Source organism: Chiroxiphia lanceolata, chromosome 6, assembly GCF_009829145.1.
Source record: "Chiroxiphia lanceolata isolate bChiLan1 chromosome 6, bChiLan1.pri, whole genome shotgun sequence".
Lineage (NCBI taxonomy): Eukaryota > Metazoa > Chordata > Aves > Passeriformes > Pipridae > Chiroxiphia > Chiroxiphia lanceolata.
Genome location: NC_045642.1, coordinates 1,127,992 through 1,152,470, shown reverse-complemented (window position 1 = coordinate 1,152,470; position 24,479 = coordinate 1,127,992). Strand labels below are relative to the sequence as shown.

At 51.1% G+C, this 24,479-nt stretch overlaps 2 protein-coding genes across 2 annotated transcripts in view; one reads left to right on the top strand and one right to left on the bottom strand.

Annotated features, from left to right (window-relative positions):
* Positions 1–24,479, bottom strand: part of LOC116787990 (deleted in malignant brain tumors 1 protein-like) — a 499,349-nt gene that overhangs the window by 415,345 nt on the left and 59,525 nt on the right. The gene's annotated exons all lie outside the window — the stretch shown is intronic.
* The window catches only part of EPS8L2 (EPS8 like 2), a 48,999-nt gene that overhangs the window by 15,560 nt on the left and 8,960 nt on the right, over positions 1–24,479 (top strand). The window contains exons 2-15 of the mRNA XM_032690891.1: positions 1,444–1,508; positions 2,630–2,685; positions 13,733–13,797; positions 16,456–16,617; positions 16,886–17,035; positions 17,145–17,224; positions 17,355–17,494; positions 19,323–19,402; positions 19,862–19,988; positions 20,318–20,406; positions 21,881–21,955; positions 22,394–22,542; positions 22,698–22,824; positions 23,177–23,292. Coding sequence (XP_032546782.1) covers positions 1,465–1,508; positions 2,630–2,685; positions 13,733–13,797; positions 16,456–16,617; positions 16,886–17,035; positions 17,145–17,224; positions 17,355–17,494; positions 19,323–19,402; positions 19,862–19,988; positions 20,318–20,406; positions 21,881–21,955; positions 22,394–22,542; positions 22,698–22,824; positions 23,177–23,292 — 1,460 coding nt within the window. The 5' untranslated portion in view covers positions 1,444–1,464. The remainder of the gene's footprint in view (positions 1–1,443; positions 1,509–2,629; positions 2,686–13,732; positions 13,798–16,455; positions 16,618–16,885; positions 17,036–17,144; positions 17,225–17,354; positions 17,495–19,322; positions 19,403–19,861; positions 19,989–20,317; positions 20,407–21,880; positions 21,956–22,393; positions 22,543–22,697; positions 22,825–23,176; positions 23,293–24,479) is intronic.

Here is a 24,479-nt window from a genome sequence, read left to right as displayed (position 1 = left end):
TCAGTGCTTAGGAGGGTTACTGGGACAGTAAAGAGGCTGTGAGTTGTGAGGCCGAGCCCAAAATGTGCCAGGGTTCTCCGTTCGCTCTGTGTGCGGCTTCACCTGAAGAGCTACATCTCCATAAACACATCCCTCTGGCAGGGCTGATAAGATCAGTGAGAAAACTGTCTCTGCCCTCACCTCAGGGTGAAACACATGGAGCAAAATACCACAAAAGAGTGTTTCCAACACACGGCATAAAAACGGATACGTAAGGAATCTAGGGCAGGTCTCCTGATGATACAACAAGCCCTGCAGCAGAGGGGAAATCCCAGGTGGCAGGGATGACTCCTAAGTATTCCCTGGGGATTACACACACTTTAGCCAAAATCCAGTGAAGACCAACCCTTGAGAGGAAGCTCCACTGCCTGCCCATAGCTGTCAGGGCAGCCCCTGGCACATGCCAAGCACACTCAGAGGTCCCCTCGCAGGAAATCCCATTGAGGACATTGAGCAACTTCTTCCTTCAAGCCCACAATGAGTATTTTAAAGAAACCTTTGATTTCTGACAAACTTATCAGGAGGTGAGCAGGGTCCAACCCAGGCACAGAGGTCCTCCTGAGCTTTCCTAAAGTGAACTAAGAAACCTTTCAGACTTTGCCTTGGCTGCCCTTCAGCTCACACACTGGAGCAGAGGTGAAGATCTTGGATGCCAATACAAAGTATTTCCTGAGATTTTTTAATACCTTGTTTTCCCCTTCCCCCCCGCCCCCCCTTGCAGTTCTGCTGTCAGAGCAGTGCCTGGATCTCTCTCACATCTTCTCCCACATTATTCATGATTCTCATCTGAAAGAGGAGGAAAAAAATCTGAACTGAGCCTGTCTGCCCCTCACCAAGCACTCAGCCACCTCAGCCCAATTTCCTCCATCCTTGTGCTGCCAGTGGAGCAGCATTCACAGTTATTCCACTTTTCTTTATGTGGGTAATCCCCTCATAAAGATACTTGAACAGCTGGTGTAGAGCTTAACATGACCACATAACAAAAGCGAACGGCACTCTAGGCATGACAAATGACTCAGGACACACAGCCACAAGCACACGGGCACAGGGACACGCTGGGAAGGCAAAGGTCACCTCAGTCCCTGTTAAACCTCAGGCAGGGCTGAGGAAAGACTGGGGAAAGACGTGCTGGAATGCCACCGATCTGGGGTGTGCCTGGAAGGGATGGGCAAGAGCGAGAAGAGGAAATAGGTTTTGGGAAAGCATCCTGAGATGTGTAACCTCCAGCCCAGGTCACAGAGGGGAGAGGTGTCTGGGAGCAGGGGGAACCCCCCTGTGCTCACCCAACTGCCCCATCTGCTCGGAGACCCCAACTCGGAGCAGGAAGGGCAGGATGCACAGGGATAAATCACCTGACAGCCTGTTCTATAACCACTGACCCTGTCTCTTCTGCTTCTGCTGCAGTTGCCCGGCCTGTGAAGCAACATGAGTCACAAGGGATCCCTCAGCAGCAACCCCGGCTCATCCAAGTAAGGATCTCCATGGTGGGCTTCCTCCGCCACTCCTTCCTACCATCAGGGGATGCTCCAAGTGCTCACGCTTGTCCCCAAAATGCCTGGTGTTTGTTTCACCCTTCCTGGGCACCTCAGAACCTGGCCCTGCCTCACACATCACCTGCCTGTGTGCTGTGGTTTGATAAGGCCACATCAGGTGGAGAGAGGAGAGGGACACCAGGAGCCTCTCCACCTTCAGCCTTGGGGCTACAGCAGCCCAGGGCAGCTTCCCAGTGGAGCCACAACCACCAGGTCTCTCCCTCCTTCCTGCACGGTGTAAGAGCACCATGAATTGCTGTCTGCCCTCAGGGTGACACAGTGACAGAGTAGAAGGTGCCCCTGTGCACCCACAGGCTACTGCTCCATGCCAGACAGCCTGACCACAGCACCTCAGATCCTGCTTGGATCCTCCTCTGCCAGAGGAAACGCTGTTATTTCCTGGCTGCTCAGTCCTACCCATGACCCAGGCATGGGGGTGGCCCTACATGGTGGTGCTTAGGAACCTGACACCCCAAAACCCAGCTGTTAGCACACAATTCCGTCCTCCCACATTTTTACATGGGATATGTTCTATACCTGAGCACCTGCCTTCAAAGGGGTACATCTCCAACAGGTCCATTCAGAAGGGATCATAATCTTGGCTCTTACACTGCCTCAGGTTCAGGGGTACTCAGGCATAACACGGAGGGGTCTCCATTTACCTGGGCTGTTCCCTGGAACACCCCCCCTTATGGCACACTGGGAGCCGGGGTCCTTAAAGCAGCCCCTCTGGAAGCGCTGTCCTTCCCAGGACACCGTGTGCAGGTAACTCTAGTGGGACAGGCCTGGCTGGGCTGCTCCATCTCCTGTTTCCAGTGCAGGGCTCAGTGACATGTCCCCGTGGTGTGGATAACAGGTAGGGTTGCACAGGGAGCGCCGGCACAGTCCACGAGGAAATGCTTTCTCTGGTAATTCGGAGATGTACCACATCTGATGGATGTGATGGGGAAGAAAGGAAGGGCTGGTCCCTCTGGGACAGCTGCAGAACTGCTGTGTGAAAGCTGATGTTAAAAAGATTTGTGAGCTGATGGTTGATTTGTACCCTCCTCCTTTTCCAGTGGCAGCATGGGCAAAGCTGACGGAGCCTCCAAGCTGAGCGCAAAGGACCTGTACGGTGAGTCGTGTCCACAAACACATCCCAAGTCTCCTGTAGCAAAGGCACCTCTGGAGAGCTGGACGGGCTGTTGGGGAGTTCTAGGCTGGAACTCAACCAAAGCCACATGAATCCAGAGCTCCATACATGACACGCTGGCCTGACCTGGCGGCAAAAACACATCTTATGTCTGTGCCAACACCTCCCGCACTGGGACAGCTGGGATTTTGTGGGAACGGAACACTGCTTCCCCTCATCCAGATCCTCCCCAGGTCTGTTAGCAAGATCCCCTGATAAAGGACCTCACAAAAGAAAGACTGTCCTCAGCAGGTTAATGATTATCCTCTTCTAACTACTCAGTGAACCATGAAAACTCCGGTGCCCTTTGGCTCTCTGGAAGTGCAGGGAATGGGTAGGATGGGTGTTTGTGCACAGCCCAAGAGGCAGCTTGCTCACAAACCACCACAGAGAACATTTACGTACCAAAAACAGTTAGTCTTGATCTGAGCAGCTCTTTCAATGTTCCCCAGGGGAAGATTTGGCCTGTGGGGTGGGCTGAACAAGCAGAAAGTCTTGTGAGAAATCTCCTCCTTCGGTTATTCCCTGGGAAGATGGGAGTTGTCTGGGGGAGCACTCACGGCTCATGGGGAGTCTGAGCCTGCAAACTCTTCTCCTGAGAGCCAGGATTTACCTGGTTGATGTTTAATTGGGAATGAACAGGATGTGTGTGTTTCTCTTTGGAGATCTATTTGATCAGAAATCACCCTCAGCAGCTACGAGCTGCCAAGGTGGTTTGTTTGTCCCTGGGAAGTGACTTTGGTTGCCATAGGGTTTTGTCTGAAGGTTTATCCAAGTGGAGTAGCCTGGAGCAGTGTCCCACAAGTGACTTATCTCACTGGGGAGAAGTGGGATGGCAGGGGCTGTACTTAGTGTTAAACAAAGCCATTGGTAACTAACTTCAATTAGCTGCCAATAAATGAAACGTGGGGATACAGGTAGAGCAGAAATTTGGGCTGCCCTGGATGCTGCAGGATGGGCAGGTGCCAAGTGGGGGAGATGGAAGGACACATGATAAAGAACCTGAGCCCAAGGCTGATGGTGCCATGGCACAGGGAGCAGGGAGCACCCCAGGATGCCTCTGCCACAAAAACCAGCCAGAGGAAAGGCTGACAGACTGCCTTTAGAACAAACACAGCTCTCAAATAAGCACTTTTCAACACAGAATTCCATCTTTTACATTTTTTCGCATGAACACACCCCAAAAGCAAATTTCACCAGGGTTGGGACCTCTCTGACCAAATTCCAGCAAACCTTAAATGAGGACTGTACGTCCCTGGGCCAAATCCTCAAGAGGAGCAAAGCAGCTGCCTATTATTTCCCTGCCTCTGCTGGAGCACAGAACAAGCCCTGCAGGCATTCCCTGCACAAATCCAAGGCTGTTGGCCAGCTCAGCTCCTGCACGAGCATATCCAGAGGGATTTTGCTTGGCAGCACTGGAAGCCCACCCCTTAGTTCAGGAAAGGGCCCTCAGCACGTGCAAAACAATATTTAAATGTCTTGGTCCCCTTCCCACTCGGATCCTCCCTCCCCCAGCATTAATTTCTGCTGTGAGCTGGCACATTTGGGGGTAGAAGGCAGGCAAGAATTAAAATTCCAGGGGGAATTATGTTTTATAATGAAACAAATCACACCAAGCCGAGCTGGCCTTCGTTATGTGATTATGATGCTGCTTAGGGACGTTTGGAGCTGACAAGACTTTCTATATTCCCATTTTTCTCCAGTGCAATCAGGCTGGACCCTCAGTCTGTACACTGCCACATCTCCAAGAAGTGAGTGCAGTGACTCCCAGATTCCCAGCACACAGGCATCCACTGCATTTAAAACTTGCTGGGTAATGATCACAGATGCTCCGATGCACACAGGTGTCTAAATATTATTTCTTGGTGAACAAGGCCTTGGGTTTAGCTTTCCAAAGATGTTTTTTTCTACAACACTACTGGCCTAACATGACAGGGGTGCCAAATGCAGGTACACAATGTTACCGGAGGGCCGAGGTGTCCCCAGGATCAACAGGGGCTTATTGGGAATATTAAACCCACCTCAGGTGAGACCCTGCAGAGGGATATTTAAAATCGTGGTGGTGAGGCTGGAGCAGAGCAGCAGCTCAAGGCTGTGCACAGAAAGGCAACTGGGTGATGAAGGTGGGGGATTGCCCTGGGGGCTCCAGGACATAGTGTGAAGGTCCTCACAGGACACAGGCTCGTGGCCCTGGTGTCATCCTTGGCCTGCTGAAATTGCCTTGGTCACTAGGTACATTGTCCACCACCATGTCTTCTTCACTGTGGTGAGCACAGAGGGATAGGGAGAGATAACCAAAGGGAATTCTGCAAAGAAATTGGCTTAAAGCCCTGAGATACCCTCCCCTGGCTCTATCCCTACCAGAGCTGGATACATTTTCTAACTGGTCAGCCACCCTCAGTGGTGTTTCCCGGCTCCCAGGGGAGCAGGACACTCATCCTTTCCTCCCCCCTTAGCAAAACAGCACCCGTTCGTTCAGCTCCACATTCTGGAAGGGTCTGTGGCTGCAGGAGCTGAGCCCCAGCTCAGCTGGCAGCAGGGGAATGGCTGGCACCTATCAAGTTGCCACCTTCCTCCCCGCACAGCCAGCGGCTGAATAAATGTTAATGCACCCCATAAATAATTTAGGCAGCTTCTCGGCTTACAGATGGATGAAAGCCTGGGGGGAAACCAGCGTGGCTGGGGCAGAGCCCACGGGAGGGGCTGGCAGGAAGTGTTTCTGCCCAGTGCTCCCCACAGCAGCAAAGCTGCTGCCACCCCTTAGAGAGGGGTCTCAGGTGGGCTCCTGCAGGTGTGCCCTCAGCTGCTCCCATGGCTGCTCGCACAGCACTGGCTCCCCGGAGGGATCGGGCAGCACAGCCAGGAGAAGCTGCTGAGCCCAGGGCAGTTCGATGTGACAGTGATTTCTCGGGGGGCTGTGGGAAGCAGCAGTTTTTCTGTTTGGCTCCGTCTGTCCCTGCAGTGCTCAGCTGCACCCTGGGAAAACCTGTGAGAACGGGCCCACGGGGTACAGCCTGCCTGCTCCATGCTCAATACACTCATTTGTGGGAAAGACCAGAACCTGACAGGGCACAGGGCTGGAAGAGAGATTGTGGAGGCTGAGTGAGGCTGCAGAGCGCGGTGCTGAGGCGCAGCCACTCGACACTGCACCCCCGTAACCCAAGCCAGGCCTCGGCGCCGTAACAGGACACGGGGCACCAGCACAAAGAGAAGAGCCACTTCCTGCCCGGCCTGGCCCTGGACAGGGATCATCTCCCTGGGGAGCCGCAGGCAGAGAGGGTCCACAGGAGGCTGCTTGGCCCTGGCCAGGCAGAACACACCGACAGAGAAGGAGTAAATTATGTTCAGTGGTCACGAACTGACTCTTGGAAGTCTCCACAGACCCCCTTGTCTCCCAACAGGGCCTGCACCGGAATGGTGCCACTCAGCATCGTGTCTTTAAAGCTTTCATCTCACTGGAGAGAAAGCCTGAGGTCCAGCAAAGATCCAGCCTCTTTGCCCAGGCCATTAATTCCTCATCTCCACTGCCAGCCCTGAATAAGTCCCTTGTCCTCCTGCACTGCTCCCTCAGGGCCACTTCAGCTCCTTTCTTCAGGTCCCTTTCCCACAAGAGATTCCAGGTTCAGATTACCCAGCTCCCCTCCGACGCTGCCGTGTGGGTGACCCCTTTATTCAAAGCCTTGGACATTTAATACTCCAACTGGAAACAGGGCTGGAAGAAAAATCGGAAGCCAACATTCCTGTTGGTTCCTGCAGGTCAAACCCCAGCGGTGGGTAAGACAGGGAACACATTGGCTCAGCTCAGCCCTGACTGGAGCTACTGGGAGGAGCAGGCACTGCTCTGGGTGCTGTTGGTTGGGAATTTGGGATGGCAGTTAGTGACAGGGATGCTGTGGGGAGGGATCTGCCACCTCTGACTCTGCTCAGCATCTCCAGGGAACATTTTTTCTTTGCCACTTCAAAACTGTTGAGGGCAAGTTTTCTCCTTGGATGGAGTAACTGCTCAGAGCTTGCTCAGACCTTCTCAAAGGAACATTTTCCTAAATGGAAGAGGCATTTTGGATGTGCCCGATTACCTTGGGAACAAAAGCTGTGGTACTTAATAACAATGAAAGCAAACAAACAAACAGAACCAGAAAACCACCGACTTTTCACTATGAATTTTTTTGATCCCCAAGTAAAGCAAATTAATCTTTAACTAAATCAAGGTTCCCCCAATCTTACTTATTGTATTCTGACATTCAAAAAATGTCATTACCAGCTACGGGAAGTTCGGAAAACACCACTTTGGGTTGTTTGGTGAAAAATAATTTGGCAGATTTCTCCCAGCTCTGGTTGTAAAGGCAAGAAGGAACATCCCTCCCCACGAGCCTCCCCCACCGCTCCTCAATCCCCCGCTGATCCTGCTCCGAGCAGCGCGGCCGTGCTGGACACAAACCCACACTGTTCCTCATGTGCTCAGTCCTTGCACAACCCGGGAGCTGGGTCAGGTTTTTGTTTGCTCTCCTGGAGTGGGTTGTGTCTTCAGCTAATAAACCAGGAATGTGAGCACTGGACAAATAGGAAGCGTGTGGAGTAGGAATTCAGCCCTGTGGCACCTGGCTCCTGCTCCCTGCTGCCACAGCCCATTCACACCTCCGGGAGAGCCGGTCATTCACTCCCAGAGCTTCCAGAGCGGTCCTCACGCACCAGCCAGGAGCGACAGCTGCTCCAGGCAGAGATTCCCAGTGCCACAGCCACCAGTAGAGACCAGCTCCAGATGTAGCAGCACACCCAGAGAGCTTGATGCTTCCTAAGCTGCAAAGATATTCCAAAATGGAGCTCTGCCCATGCTAGGCCTGGGGAACAGAGAAGCAGCGAGGCAGGACCTGCAAATGCTTCCCTGTCTGGGGCTCAGGCACAGCAGGTCTGTGCAGGACCCAAAACCAGATCCTTCACTAACCCTGTGCAACCTGGAGCATCCCATCCTCCTGCTTGGTGAGGAAGCAGGAGCCTGGCAGATCCCAGAGCTGTGCTGCTGTAGAGCTGTGCTCAGACCACCACATCTGGCCCTGGAGGCTGGCCCTGACCTGCTGGTTGGCACAGCCCAACTCATGCCATGCTGGCAGGTTACTATAAACAGCCTGGGCACAGCTGGATAACATAACAGAAAGAACTGGCAAGCTTTGGGAGGCACAGCCAGGACTTCCTTTAGGCTGCTCCAATGGATGTGGAGGCTGGGGAGGTCGGCAGTGTGATGCAGGGAATGGAGGAGAGGTCCTTGGTGTGGCACTGCCAAGGAAAACAAATCCAATACCTCTCTGATTCCTCACAGACTGCTCCAAACTTGTCCATCCCCCTGTTTTCTGCTGTGCCTTCTGCCCAGCAACGGCTGGAAACAAATATGAGGAGGGATAGGGAGGATCAGGGAGGATCCTGTGTGATAAAACTAATTAAGCAGAGAAGGATGTGCACGGAGGGGAGGAGAGGGCCCTGCAGCTCTGCCTGTGTTTGCTACAGACACCTGTTTACCCCACAGCTGACCCTGGCCCCGCACAGGGGAGTTTTTGTTTAGAGCAGTTCAGGATGGAAAGGGATGGAAGGAGATGCAATGTTGCACTGAGCTCTGGCATCCTGCCTGTAGCAGCCTGTAACCCCCAGCAGGTCAGTGCAGCCCCAGCACACTCCCTGGGTAAGCTGAGTCCCAGAGGAGCCTGTTTCCCTCCAACCCAGGCAGATGTTCCCCGCTGTGGATATTCCAGGTATACCACTGGGTGTCCGACTCCTACAACCTCCCTTTCTTCCACCCCTGGTCCCACTGGCACATTGCACTGGGGACACTGTGCCCTCTGGTTTGGAGAGAGACCAGCCTGCTCCTGCCCTCTGTGGCACTGCTCAGCATGCTCACAGACCTCAACCAGTTATCCCAGCTCCAAGCTGGTCCCATGGGCAGTTTATCCCACTAGTTGATCTCTTGTGCTCACTTGAAGGGAGTGTTCACAGCCACAGTCCCTGCAAAAAAGGTGTTGCACAGAAATGGGGAGGGATCTTGGCTCTAAAGAGGTGGTTTGGCTTCCTGGACCAAGCCGATAACCCCGTGTGCACTTGCATCGATCCTGCTTCTTTTCCTTATTTATTCCTCTCTTTCATCCCTTCCACTCCTTAACACAAAGCCAAACAGGGCACTCTCCCTTCCAAACAAGATTTTAGCCTCAGCATCGGGATTTCAGCCCAGCACTGTTTTGAGCCCTCGGGTAAAATCCACCCTGTACCTCTGCAGTGGTCTGAGCTTTTCCCATTTCCTCACCAGTGCCAGTGGGAAACACCATTCCCACAGCCCTGTTTATCTGTAGGGTACTGGTGATAGATAACATTCTTTGCCGTTTTCCCCACACCTCTGGGTGTGAGGCAAGAAGTTAGGAGGTTGGTTAGGAGAGAACTGAAGTGAATTCCATTAAAGAACCATTTATAGGAGTTTTTCCCCCTCAAAGGACTGTCTTAGGGATCACTGGGCCAGATCCTGAGAGGCAAGAGATGAGACAATGAGGGTGTGCATGTCCGGTGTGTTATCCATGCTCAAGGCATTCAAAACTTTCTGGATCACCCATGCCATTTGTACAGTAAATGTCTGGGATCAGCACAACTGCTCCTCAGGCCAGAGCAGATCACAGCAGCACCTTCCAGGATCCCCGTGTAAGACAGCAGAAGGACAGGACAAAGCCGTATTGTTTTCCCATCTCTTTGGCTCTCTTGGCAGACAGAAGGAAAAAGGCCAGTGGTGGTCACTGTGGGCCAGCTCTATCACCTTGGGATGTTTGCTGGACTGGTGCCACAGCCCCGGAGCTCTCCTTGCCCTTTGCCTGTGTCCTACCCAGAGTCCTGCACTGCTGCAGCCTCTGAAGGTCACACAGGACATACACAGAGCTGCAGGTTGGGGCTGAGCTAATCTGGGGGAAGTGTTCCCTGTATTCCTGCAATGCTCATTTATCACATAGGGATTATGGAATTCTCTGCCTCCCGGGGCAGGTGGAAGGTGGGATAACACCTGAGGTGCCTGTTACAGGAGCTGTAGAAATCCCAAGTGTCTCAGGTGAGGTGTTGGATGAACCAGGAGGAAGTTGGTTCCTGCTGCTGAGCCAGAGTCCCTCCATCCAACATCCAGCAGATAAGGACAGGGCTGTGCAGAAGGGCAGCAGGGAAGCACACTGGACAGGTGACCCTCCTCCTGAAGCCTTTCTGGCTGGGGGAGTTCACCTGCGCAAGGCAAAGGATCCCCCTTGATCCAAGAGTCAGTCACAGATCTCCCTGCAGGCATCACTCACAGGATCCCAGAATGGTTTGGGTTGGAAGGGACCTTCAAGCCCATTCAGTCCCACCCTCACCACAGGCAGGGACACCTTCCACCAGCCCAGGTTGCTCCAAACCCCATCCAACCTGGCCTTGGACACTTCCAGGGATGGGGCAGCCACAGCTTCTCTGAGCAACCTGTGCCAGGGCCTCACCCCCCTCACAGGGAAGAATTCCTTCCTAAAAGTGTATCAGTATTAGCCCAGCCCAACCAGAGCCAGATTTAAGCAAAGACAAATAAGGATGCATCATGGAAAGCTCTGCAGCTTTGAGTAAATAAACCCAAACCCCCTCTTTTCCTTTAAAGCACCCACACTCCCCAGATAGCTGTGGCCCAAGACTGACTCTGTTGTGATCTGCAGCCTGGATCTTTAATTCTTCCTGTGTTTCAATCAAAACTAAGCGCTAGGAAAGGAGATTTCAGTGTTTTGGCACCCTGCTGTCCCCGGAAAGCCGGGCTGGTTCCAGACCTCGTGGTTTCATTTGCCAGGAGGAAACACAAAAATAAAAGTTTCCATGGGTGTGGGGGCCAGGTAGAAGCCAAGGAGACAGAAGGGGTTTCAGGAGAAGGAACAAGCAGACTTCTTAAGGAAAGGGACAGGAAAGAGAATATGCAGTAACACCCCATTTCTTGCCCTGGGCAGATTCTGGGACGTCACTTGAATGACATGGTGAGACAAAATAGAGGCACTTTGTTCTAGTTCTGCGACTCTCGGAGGTAATGCAGAAATTCCCCCAGGGAAAATCAACAGAGGGAGGGGAAACATCTGCATTTCTCCCTGTCCCTGGGCTTGCTACTGTCTGAAAAAGGCTGCAAAGGTCTAAAGGGGCCTTTGCTCTCTGCAGTCACCAAGGGCAGGTGATGGAAAGTTGGGCTATGCAGAGTTTTGAGGTTTTGGCCAGTCCCCAAAATTTCCAAGGGCTTCTCCAAATATTTTCTCAGGGATTCATGCTGAGATCTTCCTTGACCAGGATATGTGCAGCTTCTTTGAGCTTGGAGGAAGGGCCAAAGGCATTGGAGGGGATCCCAGAGAGTCCAAGGGCAACAAACTGCAGCCTTGACCACTGCTGCAGCTCCAGGGGCTGTTTTCCTACCTGGAACACAGATCTGCACTAGCCTCCCTCTGGAAACCTCATCCCCCTGGTATTCCTTCCCTTCCTCATGGACTAGCAGCTCCCAGTGCAGCTCCAACCCTTCCTCTCAGGGCTGGAGACATTTTCCTGCCCTAATATAACCCCCCTTTGTTTCCAGACCACCCACTTCAGCCTTTTCCACTCCCTTTAAAAAAGGGATGCCTTTTAAGGGATGCCTTAAACTCCAGATCTGCCTCCATCCCACACGGGTGCAGTGCTCTCATTTCCATCAGTGTCATCTATTTACACGAGAAATGCCTGGGCAGGAAATTGAGGTTACTGAGAGAAGAAAAGTGCCTCACATCAGCCCCGAATCCCTGCGGGATGCGGTGCCTGTGCCCTACCCCAGACCTTGCCCCACATTCCAAGTAGGACAGACTGCAATTAAAGCCCCCAGCAAACAGAAAATGCCACTGAGCCTTCCCTGCGAGCCCGAGGTGGGAAGTGGCTGTGCTGCAATGTTAATTCTTTTATTCAAGGTCACTCTGGAATGGCTGAGCAGGGAGCTGGGCTGGGTGTCTGAGGCCTTTCCCCCTGAACTATCCTCTCTCCATCTTTGATTTGGTGCTGGTGGTGTAGGAGACCCTGGCTCAGAGACCTGCAGTCTCCAGTATGCCTCTGTCAGCTTTCCCACCAATGAACCAGTGTTCCCACCAACAAACCACTTCAACTGGGGAACAGCCACCACTCCAGGGCTATCAGGAATCAGCCACAGAGGCAAAACACTGTTGTGTTTTCAGCCACAGAGACACGAGGTGTGAAGTACTCATGTGTCCTGCCAAGCTCGTGGCACACACCAGCCTTAAAGTGTTAGAAAAGTGCTAAAAAGCTTTAGCAATCAGCTTGAATGCAGCGTCTGTCCACCCTGGCCAGAGCAGGCATCTCTCTCCAGCATGTCTGGGGTGTCTGTGGGTGCTCAGCACACTCCTGCAGCCATGGGCAGGATTGCCACCACTGCTCAGCCCTGTGGCTTCCGCCGAGGGCCAAGAGGGGCTCCGTGTAAAAGCTCTTCTCAGCTGGCCAAGGAGAAAGGGGAAATCCCCCAGGCAGATCCCATGGAAAGGCAGCGCCTGTTCCGGAGAGACACCTGCTGGCAATGCCTGTGGAGCCGGAGCTGATCCTTGCTCATTTCCCATGGAAGGCAAGGAGAAATAAAAGTGTAACAGATACAGGGGGAATGTGGAGGAAAGGCTCACAGTGCCAAGGTGGGACCCAAAGGGAAAACATGCTGCCCCTGCATGTGTGCCAGGCCCTGATCCCAACTCCGATTTTAGGACAGCCAAAGAAATGCCAAATTCCCACTAGATGTGAGCTAAATCAAAGAAAGCTGGAATGGGAGCATTCCAGGGGCTGGATGGGCTGGCTGGAAATCCCAGCCTGTTCTAGGCAGGACAAATCCAGGCACGAAGCTGTACATCAAACACAGGGGCATTTGCAGGAATCCTGGCAGGCAGTGCCTGGAATACATGTTGACTCCTGTCAACTCACCTCTCCACCAAAAGCTCCTGGTTTTAATACATTTGGGAAGCGATGGAATGAGTTCCTATCAGGACAGACATTTTCTAGGAACCAGCCTCTTTAATGTGAAATTTGTTAAATGAGGCCACGTGTTCTGTGCTCAGAGAAAAGGGGAGAACAAGAGAGAAGCCAAATCCCTGAGAAGGTATTAAGGAGAGCTTTGAGTGAACCACAAAGAAATTCAGATGAACATATACTTCTTTAAAACCCAAGGATGTCCTCTGCTGGCCAGAAGGATGTTTCCAGTTTGGATGCTTCCAGATCACACTGGGCCTGGGTAGTTCCTCCTCTACCATTCAAGCAATTTAAAGGAATCCCTGGCCAAGGGCCAATTAAACAGCGAGTAAGAGCTGGCAGGGTCAGTTCCAGGAGGATTATGTTCAATAGCCTCATGGAATACAATTTTTCCCCTGATTGCTCTTTATTGCTGCTTTCCAGTAAGAAGTGCAGGAAGTAATGAGGATTTGTTGCCTCATAAAAATACTATACAAGAAACTGGGGTTCCTGGCTGATCCCAACTGCCTTTCCTACCTGTAGCAACAGCCCTTTACTGTGGCTTGCCAGGAAAAAGGAGAAAGGAAACTGAAAGCATCCCAGAGCACAGAGGGTTCTTCTAGAGGACAAGTCAGAGGGCTGTCGTGTCCAAACTGGTGGGTTGTGGTTGGATTTTTCCTTCTGGCCTTCTGCCAGTCTTCTCAAAACACTCCTCACCTCTCCAGCCCTCTTCCAAAAGCTCTCCTAATCATTACTTTTCCAGGGATTTCCTTTACACAAGGTTTGATTTGCTCCACAAATGGGGCTGAATCAAAAGATGAGCAGCACGAAGGAATACAACTTGAACATACACTTTACACACTCAATTTTCCAATCCTTCTAACAAAAGCTAATGTCTTATTATTCCCAATATTCCAATTGAAGCTGGAATCTCAGAAATTACAGAGCTGTAATTCTCAGACCCTGATTCACAGATAAACAATGATAAACTTGTTTTCTTCGTTGTTTTTTTTTACAGAACAAAGGAAAAAATACTCCAATTCCAACATCATTATGCACGAGACTTCCCAGTACCACGTCCAGGTGAGCACACACTGGAGCATTGAGGGGCTGGGAGGCCAAGGTCAGTGATAGGTCCTGGTCATGCAGTGTGTTCCCTGTGTCCTGGACCTTCACAGGGCCAGAGAGCAGTTGGGAATCTCCTTACGATCCAAGTCCTGAGTAACTGGGTAGAGGAGGATGGCAGAGGGGGAATACTGTTAAAAAGGCAAGGGGAATTCTGTACAAGGAAAGAGGAAATGGAGAAGCTGCTGTCCTCTCCCTCCTCTGTGTCCATCCCTCCCATCACCCTGTGCTTCCAACCCTCCTGAGCAGCACAGAGAGGTTAAAAGCAGAGTTCCCATGGTGGTTACAGGAACTCAACTTCCCAAACAACAGAGACCACGTGGACTATCAGCTTTCAGCTCTCCCCTGCTCCTTGTCCTCTCAAGTAACTCAAAGCCCTCCACACACTCAGGCAATGAGCCAAACCCATCTCCCAGTGTCAGGCACCCTGTCCATGGGGAGGAGCCAGCCTGGCCACCCTGGGCTGGGCCATCCCTGAGCACAGCACACTGGTACAGGCCAGGACACCGCGGGGACGGAGGTGGCCGCTCACCACTGCTAACTGGGCAAGGTGAGGAGGGAAGACACTTCAAGAGGTTCACATTTAGTACACAGGGCCCTTTAAAACTCTCAATTTAAACTTTTTAAATGCCTGTTTGGAAGGAGGTCCTGGTTTGCATCGGAGAAACCAACTCGATGGCCCAGCAGTCACTCATGGAGGCAGAGACAGGACTTTACACAGTGCAGGAATTCCTCATTAATTAGCCCATATGCCACCCATTCACCAGTCTCTCCCCTGAACTTTGACCAAGGCCAACAGGATTCCAGTGGCAGGCACTGACACAGAACGAGGTTTCCTCACAGAAGGCATTTTGCACCCTTTGAAATAATCTGATCGAAGTTTAATGGTGGATGGACTCATTGCCCATTCTTACAAAAGCTGCTGTATTTGAATATCAAGGTTTTAATGAGAGAAAGCAAAGACAGCAGGAAATTTCTGCCCCTCAATCCACCCATATCTACAGAAAATGGAAAATGAAAATGAAAAATATTCTAATGAGTGAGTATGACAAGTAGTTTCCTCTCCATGAAAATTAGCTTGACAGTAAACAGTAAAGGAATTTATGAAGCTCGTAAAGCTGGTGGATAAAATAATAGAAGAGATAAGAACGCCCGTCATCCCATGTAAACCGTTCTCCTCACTGCTCCGAAAGAGAGGCCTGGCACCTCTGCACAGATAAGACTGACTTGGCAAATACCCTTCTGTGCACTGTTTTACAGTTCCAGTAAGACAGCCCGGTGTGTTTTCATACGTGACTGCATTGCTAATCTCAGCTCAGGCAGTTTTATTTAGTCAGTGCCTCACCCCATACGTGTGCTTAGGGAACACGCAACGGGTCTGCACCCTGCAGAGCTTGCCCTCTTCTCTGCTCCTTCCTCCAGGACCTGGGAATCATCCAACAGCAAATGGGGCACTGCAAACCCTATCCACCCCTAATTCCCACCAGCATCAGCACCAGAAAGAAGCTGCTTGACCCCTGAAAAGCTTATGTCTGATCACTGGGAGAAGGGAGGAAGATACGGGATCAGAGGGAGAAAAGTCAGGCAAAACTCATCTCTGTACTCCAAATTTCAGATCAATTTAGTACTTGCTGTACAACACACCCCATTTTTCCAGCTCTTGCTTTGAAACCAGGCTGCAAGGGCTTGTGCTTCAGAGAGAAGCAGGAGTTCACATTGCTGCCAGCCGGGCAGCAAAGGAACAAGGTGAAACAGGACTGGTTCCTTTTCCTTCTTGATTTTTTCCCCTTCCCTGTTGTCATCTGGACACGTGGCCTGGCTGTGCTGTCATGGCACAAGGACAACAGCTCGGCAAACAGCCAGGCTGCTCTGAGTCCCAGCTTTTCCTGCCTCACAGTTCCCTCTGCTGGCAGACACAGCCAGTTCTCCGGTCCTCGGGGAGCAGCGCTTACTCCCGCCTGCTGCTGAGCAGTCACCTGGATTTTTGGAGTGGCCTCCACGCACTGCTGGGAGGCACTGGCACCATTTGCATGTGACACATCTCTCCTTTCCACAGCTGCCTCGCTGCCCTTCCCTGCCCAGCACAGAAGCTCTCCAGAGGGGCTGTTCCCAGAGCAGGGGACCCCACGCAGCACACTTGGCACAGAGGACTGACACTCGCCCATGGCTTGTGTGAGCTCTTTGTCTGGCACAGCTCCCACACAGGCAGGTCTGCTATGCCAGACAAGCAAATTCCAAGTGTTTTTAGCTTGGCAAGTGAAGCTTAACTACTATATTTAAACTTCCAAACCAGTTTCAGAAAGGCCAGGGCAGTAACTCGTGTGTAGGAAGCATTTGCCCCGCTGGATGGGGGCCAGAGCTGCTGGAATTGAGGAGATTAATATGCAAGTGGTGAAACTGGTTATGCAAACCCATTACAAAACCCAATCTTTCACTGCCATGGCCAGGCTGGTACCACCAACCAGAACTGCTTTGTGCAACAAAACTCCTTCACGCCTGAGCTCTGAAGAACTACAAACAGTAGCTGAAGCCTTTAGAGATGCTTTCACCACTGATTTACACACACTAACAAGTGTTTTCTACCTGTTTTTTCCTCCTTTCCCTCCCCATCTTCAGCACTTGGCCACCTTCATCATGGACAAGAGCGAGTCCATCATGACGGTGGACGATGCCATCCGGAAGCTCATCCTGCTCAACTCCAAAGAGAAGATCTGGACGCAGGAAATGCTGCTGCAAGTGAACGACAAGTCCATCCGGCTGCTGGACTGCGAGACAAAGGTACCTGGGGCTCTGTGGGAGCTGTGGGGTGCAGTGGGTGCCCCTCCTGTTCTACCTGGAGAAGGCAAGTTCTAAGGAACCCAAACAAGGGTAAGTCACTACCAAAATCCACTCCTGGATTAGAGCCAGCCCTGCAGCATGGGAGAGGGATGGTTTTAGCAATGCCAAACTAAAGATCAGGACAGGGATCCCAGGGGTTCCTGCACAGGACAATTCCCCCTCAGTTCAATAATTCCCGTTGCCTGATACCTTCCTCCTCCTCTTCCAGGAGGAGCTGGAGGACTTCCCTCTGCCGACAGTGCAGCACTGCCAGACGGTGCTCAACCAGATGCGCTATTCCTCCATCCTGCTCCTGGTGTGCCAGGATTCAGAGCAGCACAAACCTGACATCCACTTCTTCAACTGTGATGAGGTGGAGGTGAGCAGAGCACTCCTCGTTTGTCTCGCTGCCTGCCAGCCCCTTCCTGCTTTGCCTTTAATCCTTCCCAGAGCCAAGCCCCTACAAACATCCCTGTTTTCTCTTTGAGGCGGAGTTGGTTCATGAGGACATAGAAAGTGCCCTGTCAGACCACAAGCATGGGAAGAAGATACGGCCACAGACACTCAAGTAAGTGCTGCAGGATACAGCTGGGAGTAACAAACCCAAAGCTGTTTCCAGTGGTGTATTCACACCCCAGTCTCTTGGAAGCAGGATCAGCAGCCACTGACAGGGTTGCTCTGTGACCTTTTCCTTGCAGGGCAAACCAAGAAAAGATCAAGCAGAGACAATCCATCCTCCCCCCGCCGCAAGGACCGGCTCCCATCCCGATCCAGCACGACATGCGAGGCTCAGGGATGAACAGGAACAGGGTGGCACCTCCTTCCCAGCATGATCCAGGTACTGGGAGCACTCAGGAAGTCTGTCCTGGGGATGGGAAACTCATGAACCCAGAGAGCCAACCCACCTGAAGTGGTCTGTGGTATAAACAAGTGTTGTACCCACTGGGCATCTTCCGCTCAACAAATCAAAACTCCTAGAAAGTCCTTGTAAAAACACCTATGTTTGGGGAATTCTGAAATTCCCAAAATAAGCAAAGACCCCCCCATAAAACTGAGCTACCACATGAAGTTTGAACCAAGCATTAGTGATCTTAAAATGTACAGACAAGACAGAGCTGGTCAGAAAGACAAGTTCCTGGCTCTGCTGACTTCACAGGAGCCAAGATTTCACACTCAAAAATCAAGTGGTTTCCATGAACTCCTGCAAAGTCGAGTGTGGAAATGCAGCTCTGAACTCTCCCCTCATGTGCTAACCCAAAGACTGATTCCAAAAGCATCCTGACTTCAGCCCCTTTGGGCTGGCTTGAAAACAGAACAGAAACAAGCTCTTTCTCTGACAAAAGCTCAAACTGATGAGCAAACTGCAAGCATTTCTCATCCCTGCCTACCATACCACCTTCTCTTAGGATTCATTTCTAGTTTCAAGGAAAATATACAATAGTATAGTATAAGAAACTCCAAACCACTCCTTTCCTGGGACAGAAGCTCTGGCTCCTGCATGGAGAGCTTATTTCAGGCCCAGTTCTGCATCATGAAAGGAATATCTGTGTTTCTGAGCTGGATCATGAATAAACACCTATATTCTGATGCAGAGCAGCCACCCTTCTCTCTGCCCTTCCGAGGGAGCTCAGCACAGAGCTAAGCTTACACTGCTCCCATCAGCTGAGCTGGGAATTTACCCAGGCAGGATTTCTGGCTCTGAGAGCACAGAGCCTGGCACGAAAGCAGATGACAGGAGAAAGCTTCGAGTGATGCCTGTTTGCTGAGATCACTTCTCAAAACATGCCCTACTGCTTTTTCTACAAAACCTGTCAGAACTAATCACTTCAGCCCCACACTTACAGATGACGTGGGTTTTTCATGGTCCTTTGCCAAAGCTGCCTCCCAAGTTCTCCCACTCGGTGTATCCTGCTGTGCTGGCCTTTCAAACCACATTTCACTGAGCTGACAGAGTTTTCTTTTCACAAGGGGCCACCCCAGCAATTGTACACGCTGAAATACCCCCCCTCACTGAGTGGGTGTCTCCTGGAAGCCGGGAGGTGCCTGCGGGTTGGGTTTTTTGCAGGATGACTGGTATTTTTAACACCCATTAAAAACACTTGAGAGACTGCACACAAGTTTGTACAAAAATGCTGATTTGTGCACGGGCCTGCCTAAACACCCATCATGCAGAATTCCTGGCATGCTGCTTTACAGCAGTTGTGTTCACTTCCAGGGCTTATCCCTTCTTTCTTAACTACCGTTCAGTTAAACTGGAACCTCTAGGAGAACGAAGGCTCCCATGGAGATTAGAAGAGAGAGCAAAGTTAATCTAATTGCACTTGACATCTTGTTCTTCAGTTCCTCAGCACAGATCCAGCAAAGGTACAGGAGTTGCTGACTCAGGGGCTGGCAGGTCTCTGCTGGTTGCTCCTCCCGATTCATTCCCTGTCCATACCTGAGAACAGGCAGAGTGTTGACACAGGGGTTGGCAGGCAAGTACTCTGACCTTGGAAGATTTAATCAGCAACTTTGATCACCTCCTGCTCCCTATGGTCTCCTGAGGTGCCCTCATAACCCAGAGTAAACACCTGAGTTGGGAGTTACCATCCCATGGATCCCTGTCTTTAATGGAGCCTATTTTTAACCTCTGATAGGAAATATCTTTTTCTCTCCCTCGTTTGCAGACTATGAACGACGAAGCTCCAGCTCTCACGATCACGAAGAGTCCCGGGCCATGTTAGCACAGAAGATTGAAAAGGAAACGGTGGGTAACCAGGACAGTGCACAGCCCACAGGCAGGAGGAGAGGGAGAACAGGGAGCAGACATTTAATGCATAATCTGGTCATTTTTCAAACTGATATCTGCTGTGCATAAAGATAAGGTGGCCAAAAGCAAAGCTCCATCACCGGGTTGGTTACAACATCCTCTGACCTGAGGCAGCTCTGCTGATTCCAGGTCTGCTCCTCCCCATCCCACAGCCTGGTCTTGGGTTATTTTCCAGCCGTCCATTAGCAGGGGTCACTTGTCACATTGATAAGTACAGCACCCAGCCAGGCCCAGCTTTGTGTTTGGAAAGTGATGAATTCAGCTTCATTTCATGCTTGGATTGTTGACTCCTGTGCATTCTTCCAGGAAATGTAGCAGGCTCTGGGATTCGGGCTCCCAGCTGGGTGCAGCCCAGGCTCACTTTCACCTTGGTCTCCCGGGTTTCTGTCCCCACAGCAAATCCTGAACTGCACTCTGGATGACATCGAAGTGTTCGTCGCCCAGCTGCAGAAGGCAGCAGAGGCATTCCGACAGCTCAACCAGAGGAAGAAAGGGAAGAAGAACAAGAAGAAAGGGCCAGCAGGTACAGTGCAGCAGCTGGAACAAACAGGGAATACAGGGGCACAGGTGAAGGTGGGGGGACACCTCAGCTCATGCCCCAGCAAGGCCAGGTGGATGCAGCAGCACCATTATGGATCCAGCCATTTCGGAAGGTGCCACTGGTCTGTGGGGGCCTCCTGGAGAGTACAGGGAGCCTGGTGAGGCCTCCAACACACAGAAAGACATTTGGCTTTCCCTGACCCCTGGATTTTTAGTAGTTCTAGTCTCAGCACCCGTTTTTGGTGTTTTCTGCCCATTCCCAAACAAGGATTCTGTAATTAACTTGTCCTTCTGTGCCCCTTCTCCTGGCAGAGGGAATGCTGACTCTCCGAGCAAGACCCCCGAGTGAGGCCGAGTTCATCGACTGCTTCCAGAAAACCAAACTGGCTTTTAACCTCTTGGTAAGGCACAGAGGGAGCTCCCATCCCACACAGTGACAGGGCTTTTCCTTGTGCATCCCAGTAGCAAGAGTTCAGGGTGAAATTTGAATAGAAAACACCACCAAGGGACAAAGGTGTAAATCCCAGGATCTTCAGAACCCAGGACAAACATTGTGTCAGGCTGGTGCAGGTCTTTTGGGACAAGCTGTTAAACCAAAACTAGAAGCATGAAGTCCAGGATGGGACTGAGCAGCCAGAGGCTTGCAACACTTGCATCTTTTCAGATTCAGGTCTGAGAAGTCTCTGCTTGACATTAACTGATGCCCCCCATTGCCCCCCTACTCCTGGCTCCTTTCTTTCTCCTCTGGAAGACCCTCTGTATGAAGAAGGGAATGAAAAGCAGGAGCATAAAGATGTTCCCAGTGCTGCCAGCTCTGCTTCGTGAAATGTGTGAGACCCAGAGGGTCACAAGCCACAAGGAATTCTGTCAGTTCTGACCATACCTGCCCAGCAAACACATCCTACAAGGTCCTTCAGGGAACTTATTAGTAAGGAAACCACAGAGATTGTAAACAACCTCAGTGCAGGACACCAAGCTCCAGCCTTCTCTTTTAGAGGCAAATATCAATAATTTGTGCCTGCTCAGGGCCAGAAAGAGCAGCATATGTCCTGGGAAGAGCTCAGGGCTGAGCATGGAGGAGAACTGGGAATTCTGTGGTGGAGCACTGCCACATTCCACACCACATGGCTGGGAAGTCCTTGAGAAAGGCCATTTCATTTGGTCCCCTTGTTGCCATCAGTTGTTTCACACTTTCCACTCCACGTTAATGTTTAACCACCAGCATTTAAAATATGCTTGATTTCAGGAGGAGCAGGGAGCCTGTTTTCCATGGCAGCAATGCCAGGAGCCCAGGACAGGAGAAGGAGCTGAATGGAAGCACAAAGTGAAGAGGTTTCAGCTCAGCTGATCACTGCTAATAAAACCCCATTCTTACAGTAAACTCACCCTAAGTGTTTGCTCCTCCATTCCAGCACAACTCACTCCAATAAATACCATTGGATTTGGAGCATTTCAGTGGCCAGGGCAGCTGTAGGTGCCACAGGCAAGACCGTGGCGGTGATTTTTCCTCTTCAGCAATTTGGCAAAGGACCTACAAAACACTTGTCCTGTTGTTTTCATTCATGGAACTAGCAGGGTTTTCAACCCTGCAGGAGGCAGAAGCCATAATCCTGGTCTTTCCTCACTAGGACTTTCATAACAAGCTGAGGTTTTCTGTGTTGCTCCAATTAGCTTCAAAGGGACTGATTTAGCAGAGCAGGTATTCCAGCCCTCCTGAATTCACCAGGAACTAGAAATGGGCACAAAAGAAAAATGAATGATTCCTACTCCCCAGTCACTTACTCCTCTTATCAGTCAGCAGCAATCCCTCCATGTGACAGAAAAGAGAAGGCACACTCAGGTTAGGGTTAAACCAGGTTTCCTTTCTCTTTCCAGGCCAAACTAAGGAAGCATATCCAGAACCCCAGCGCTTCGGAGTTGGTACATTTCCTATTTGGACCACTGGAACTGGTAAATCCTATTTCCACCCCATTAATAAAGTCTGACTGTGAACAAAAGTGCCAGCCAGCTGTGGTTCCCACTGGGAATCTGCCTGCTCTCACCTTCAGGCAAACATGGCTCAGTATTTGCACTGAAAATAGGAAGCAGAAATCCTGACATGGAAAAGGACAAGATATTTTTCATTTTTTGAAGTGCCAGCTTGTGATGTCTCTACCAACAGCTCATTTTTAGATCAGACCATGCTTTGACTCCAATATAAAAAATTTTCACATTCCTCTGAACTGTCCAGTCTTCTTCAGAGATTTAGGTTGATGTTTCTTGAGGCGACTGAGCTGATCTCAGGATCAGCTTTGTCTTTGATTGCTGCTCCTTTGTGTGTCTCTGGTTTGATATTTTGACCATTTCCTGCAAATTCTCTCCTGTTTGTGTGGTTTGTGTGTAACCCAGATCATCAACAGCTGTGGTGGCCCCGAGCTTGCCCGCTCTGTCGTCAGCCCACTTCTTTCTAAAGACGCCACAGATTTCCTCAGAGGACACCTGACACCCAAAGAGATCAACCTCTGGGATTCCCTGGGGGAGACGTGGACCAGATCCAGGTGAGGACAGAGCTGCCATCTCACCAGGTTCCCAGTGAAAGGATGATTGATTCTATCAGAAGGTCAAGGATGCCCTGATGCTCCTGCTTCTCCCTCACATGCCTTCAGACACATTCCTTGTGAATCTCACCTCATATTCCTGCTTCATGTCCTAGAGCCGAGTGGCCCCGAGACGCAAACATCCCCACCTACATCCCCAAATTCCGCAACGGCTGGGAACCACCCACAGAAATCTTCCGTGGAGCTCCCTGGGAAATAGACATCGGACACCTACAGGAGGAGGTTAGTCCTGTGTCCCTGGGGACCCTCTCTTCTCCTTCCCCTTTTTCCAGAGAGATGGATCTGTGGGGGGCGTGGTGGTGCCTAACAAGTAGACAGCTCAAAACTCAGTTGGTTCCGGCCACTCCAGTTAAATATGGAAAGAAAATAAGGCTGGAAAGGGGCAGCAATAACCAGCCCCTCCTGATCAAAGGCCTCTATCATGTAACTGAGCTCCAGGGATACAGGTTTGCCTGAAGAACATTTTGGTGTGCACCTCACGGTGACCAAGAGCTTCCAGGCCACAACTCATCTCCCACTGTCCCTCTCCTCTCCCCCTTCCCTGGTAACGCTGACTCCACGTCTGCCTTCCCAGCTCTCCTCAGCCAATGGATATCCCTACCGGAACTCCTCACTCAAGCGTGGCCAGGCGGCCGACCAGACACAAGCCGTGGATGCCTTCAAGCAGAACGTCACCCAGCACGTGAACAGGTCAGGGATCCTCACATCCCAGCTCCCCCCCGGGAACCTCACGCACACACACGGACAGGTACCACAACACCGGGATGTTTGGGCATCCTGGAGGTCACTCTCTGCCACTGTTCATAACCCCCAAGAGAAGGTACAGGTCAGACAAGGAATCATTCACCTAAGCACTGTCTGCTGTTTAATCGCCAGCAGCTCCGCAAGGAAAACACTTCCAGGTGTTTTCCACCACAAGAGGCAAAAATATTGCCTGATCTCGTTAGTCCATCCATAGGTCATGTTCCCTGCCCCCAGCCCACCCAACTGACACTGTGGATGAGGGGCCACAGGTGCTGCACTGTGCTTCTGCTCTCCGTATGTTTAGAAACACTAGAATCATGGAAACACAGAATGGATTGGGTGGGAAGGGACCTTAAAGCTTGTCCAGTTCCAACTCCCACCTTTCAACAGACCAGGTTGCTCCAGAGCTTATAGTTCAAAATCACAGCAAAATACCTTATATCCAATTATATCAGCAAATAACTTATTTCTATTGTTCACCACATCACAGGTCCTGGTGGGACCATAAAGTGGTACAGATGCAGGAGAAGAGTGTGCGGAGCAGGGAAAGAATGAGGATCATTTCCCTTCTCCAATTCCAGTTTTCTCAGGCTGGGAAAAACACAGAGAATTTTGTTTAAATTAGAAGATTTAACTCTGATTTTAGTGACTGTTAGACAACACACACAGGCAAACACTTCCACGTCCATCAGCACAGGCAAACTATAAATAGCAGTATGAAATCTTGGGATAGAAGTTATCAAGGTGTCTTTCACCAAGGCACTGCTTCCCAGGACACCCCCCAGTCCCAGCACAGCGTGGGCTCACGGACAGCAGCTGAGGATCTCAGGTGTTGGGCCTGTTTACCTGCCTTTCAGACTGTCAGTGGCAAGTTTTCCTCACAGGTAACAGTCAAGAAAAAAAAAAATTCAAGTTCATTGAGCTGAAGTTGAGTCTGCCCAGGGTTAGCCACGATGACAGTCCTGGCACAGACATTTTTCCTGCTGTGCTCATGCTTTTTTCAGAGGAGTCTGAACTAGTTTTCTAGCCAAGAGACCCCATATTAGCAAAAACACCCAACACATCAGTACTACAGTTATTTACAGGGCTTTTGGCTGCACAGAAGTGTCCTGAAAGTCCCAGGCAGTACCACA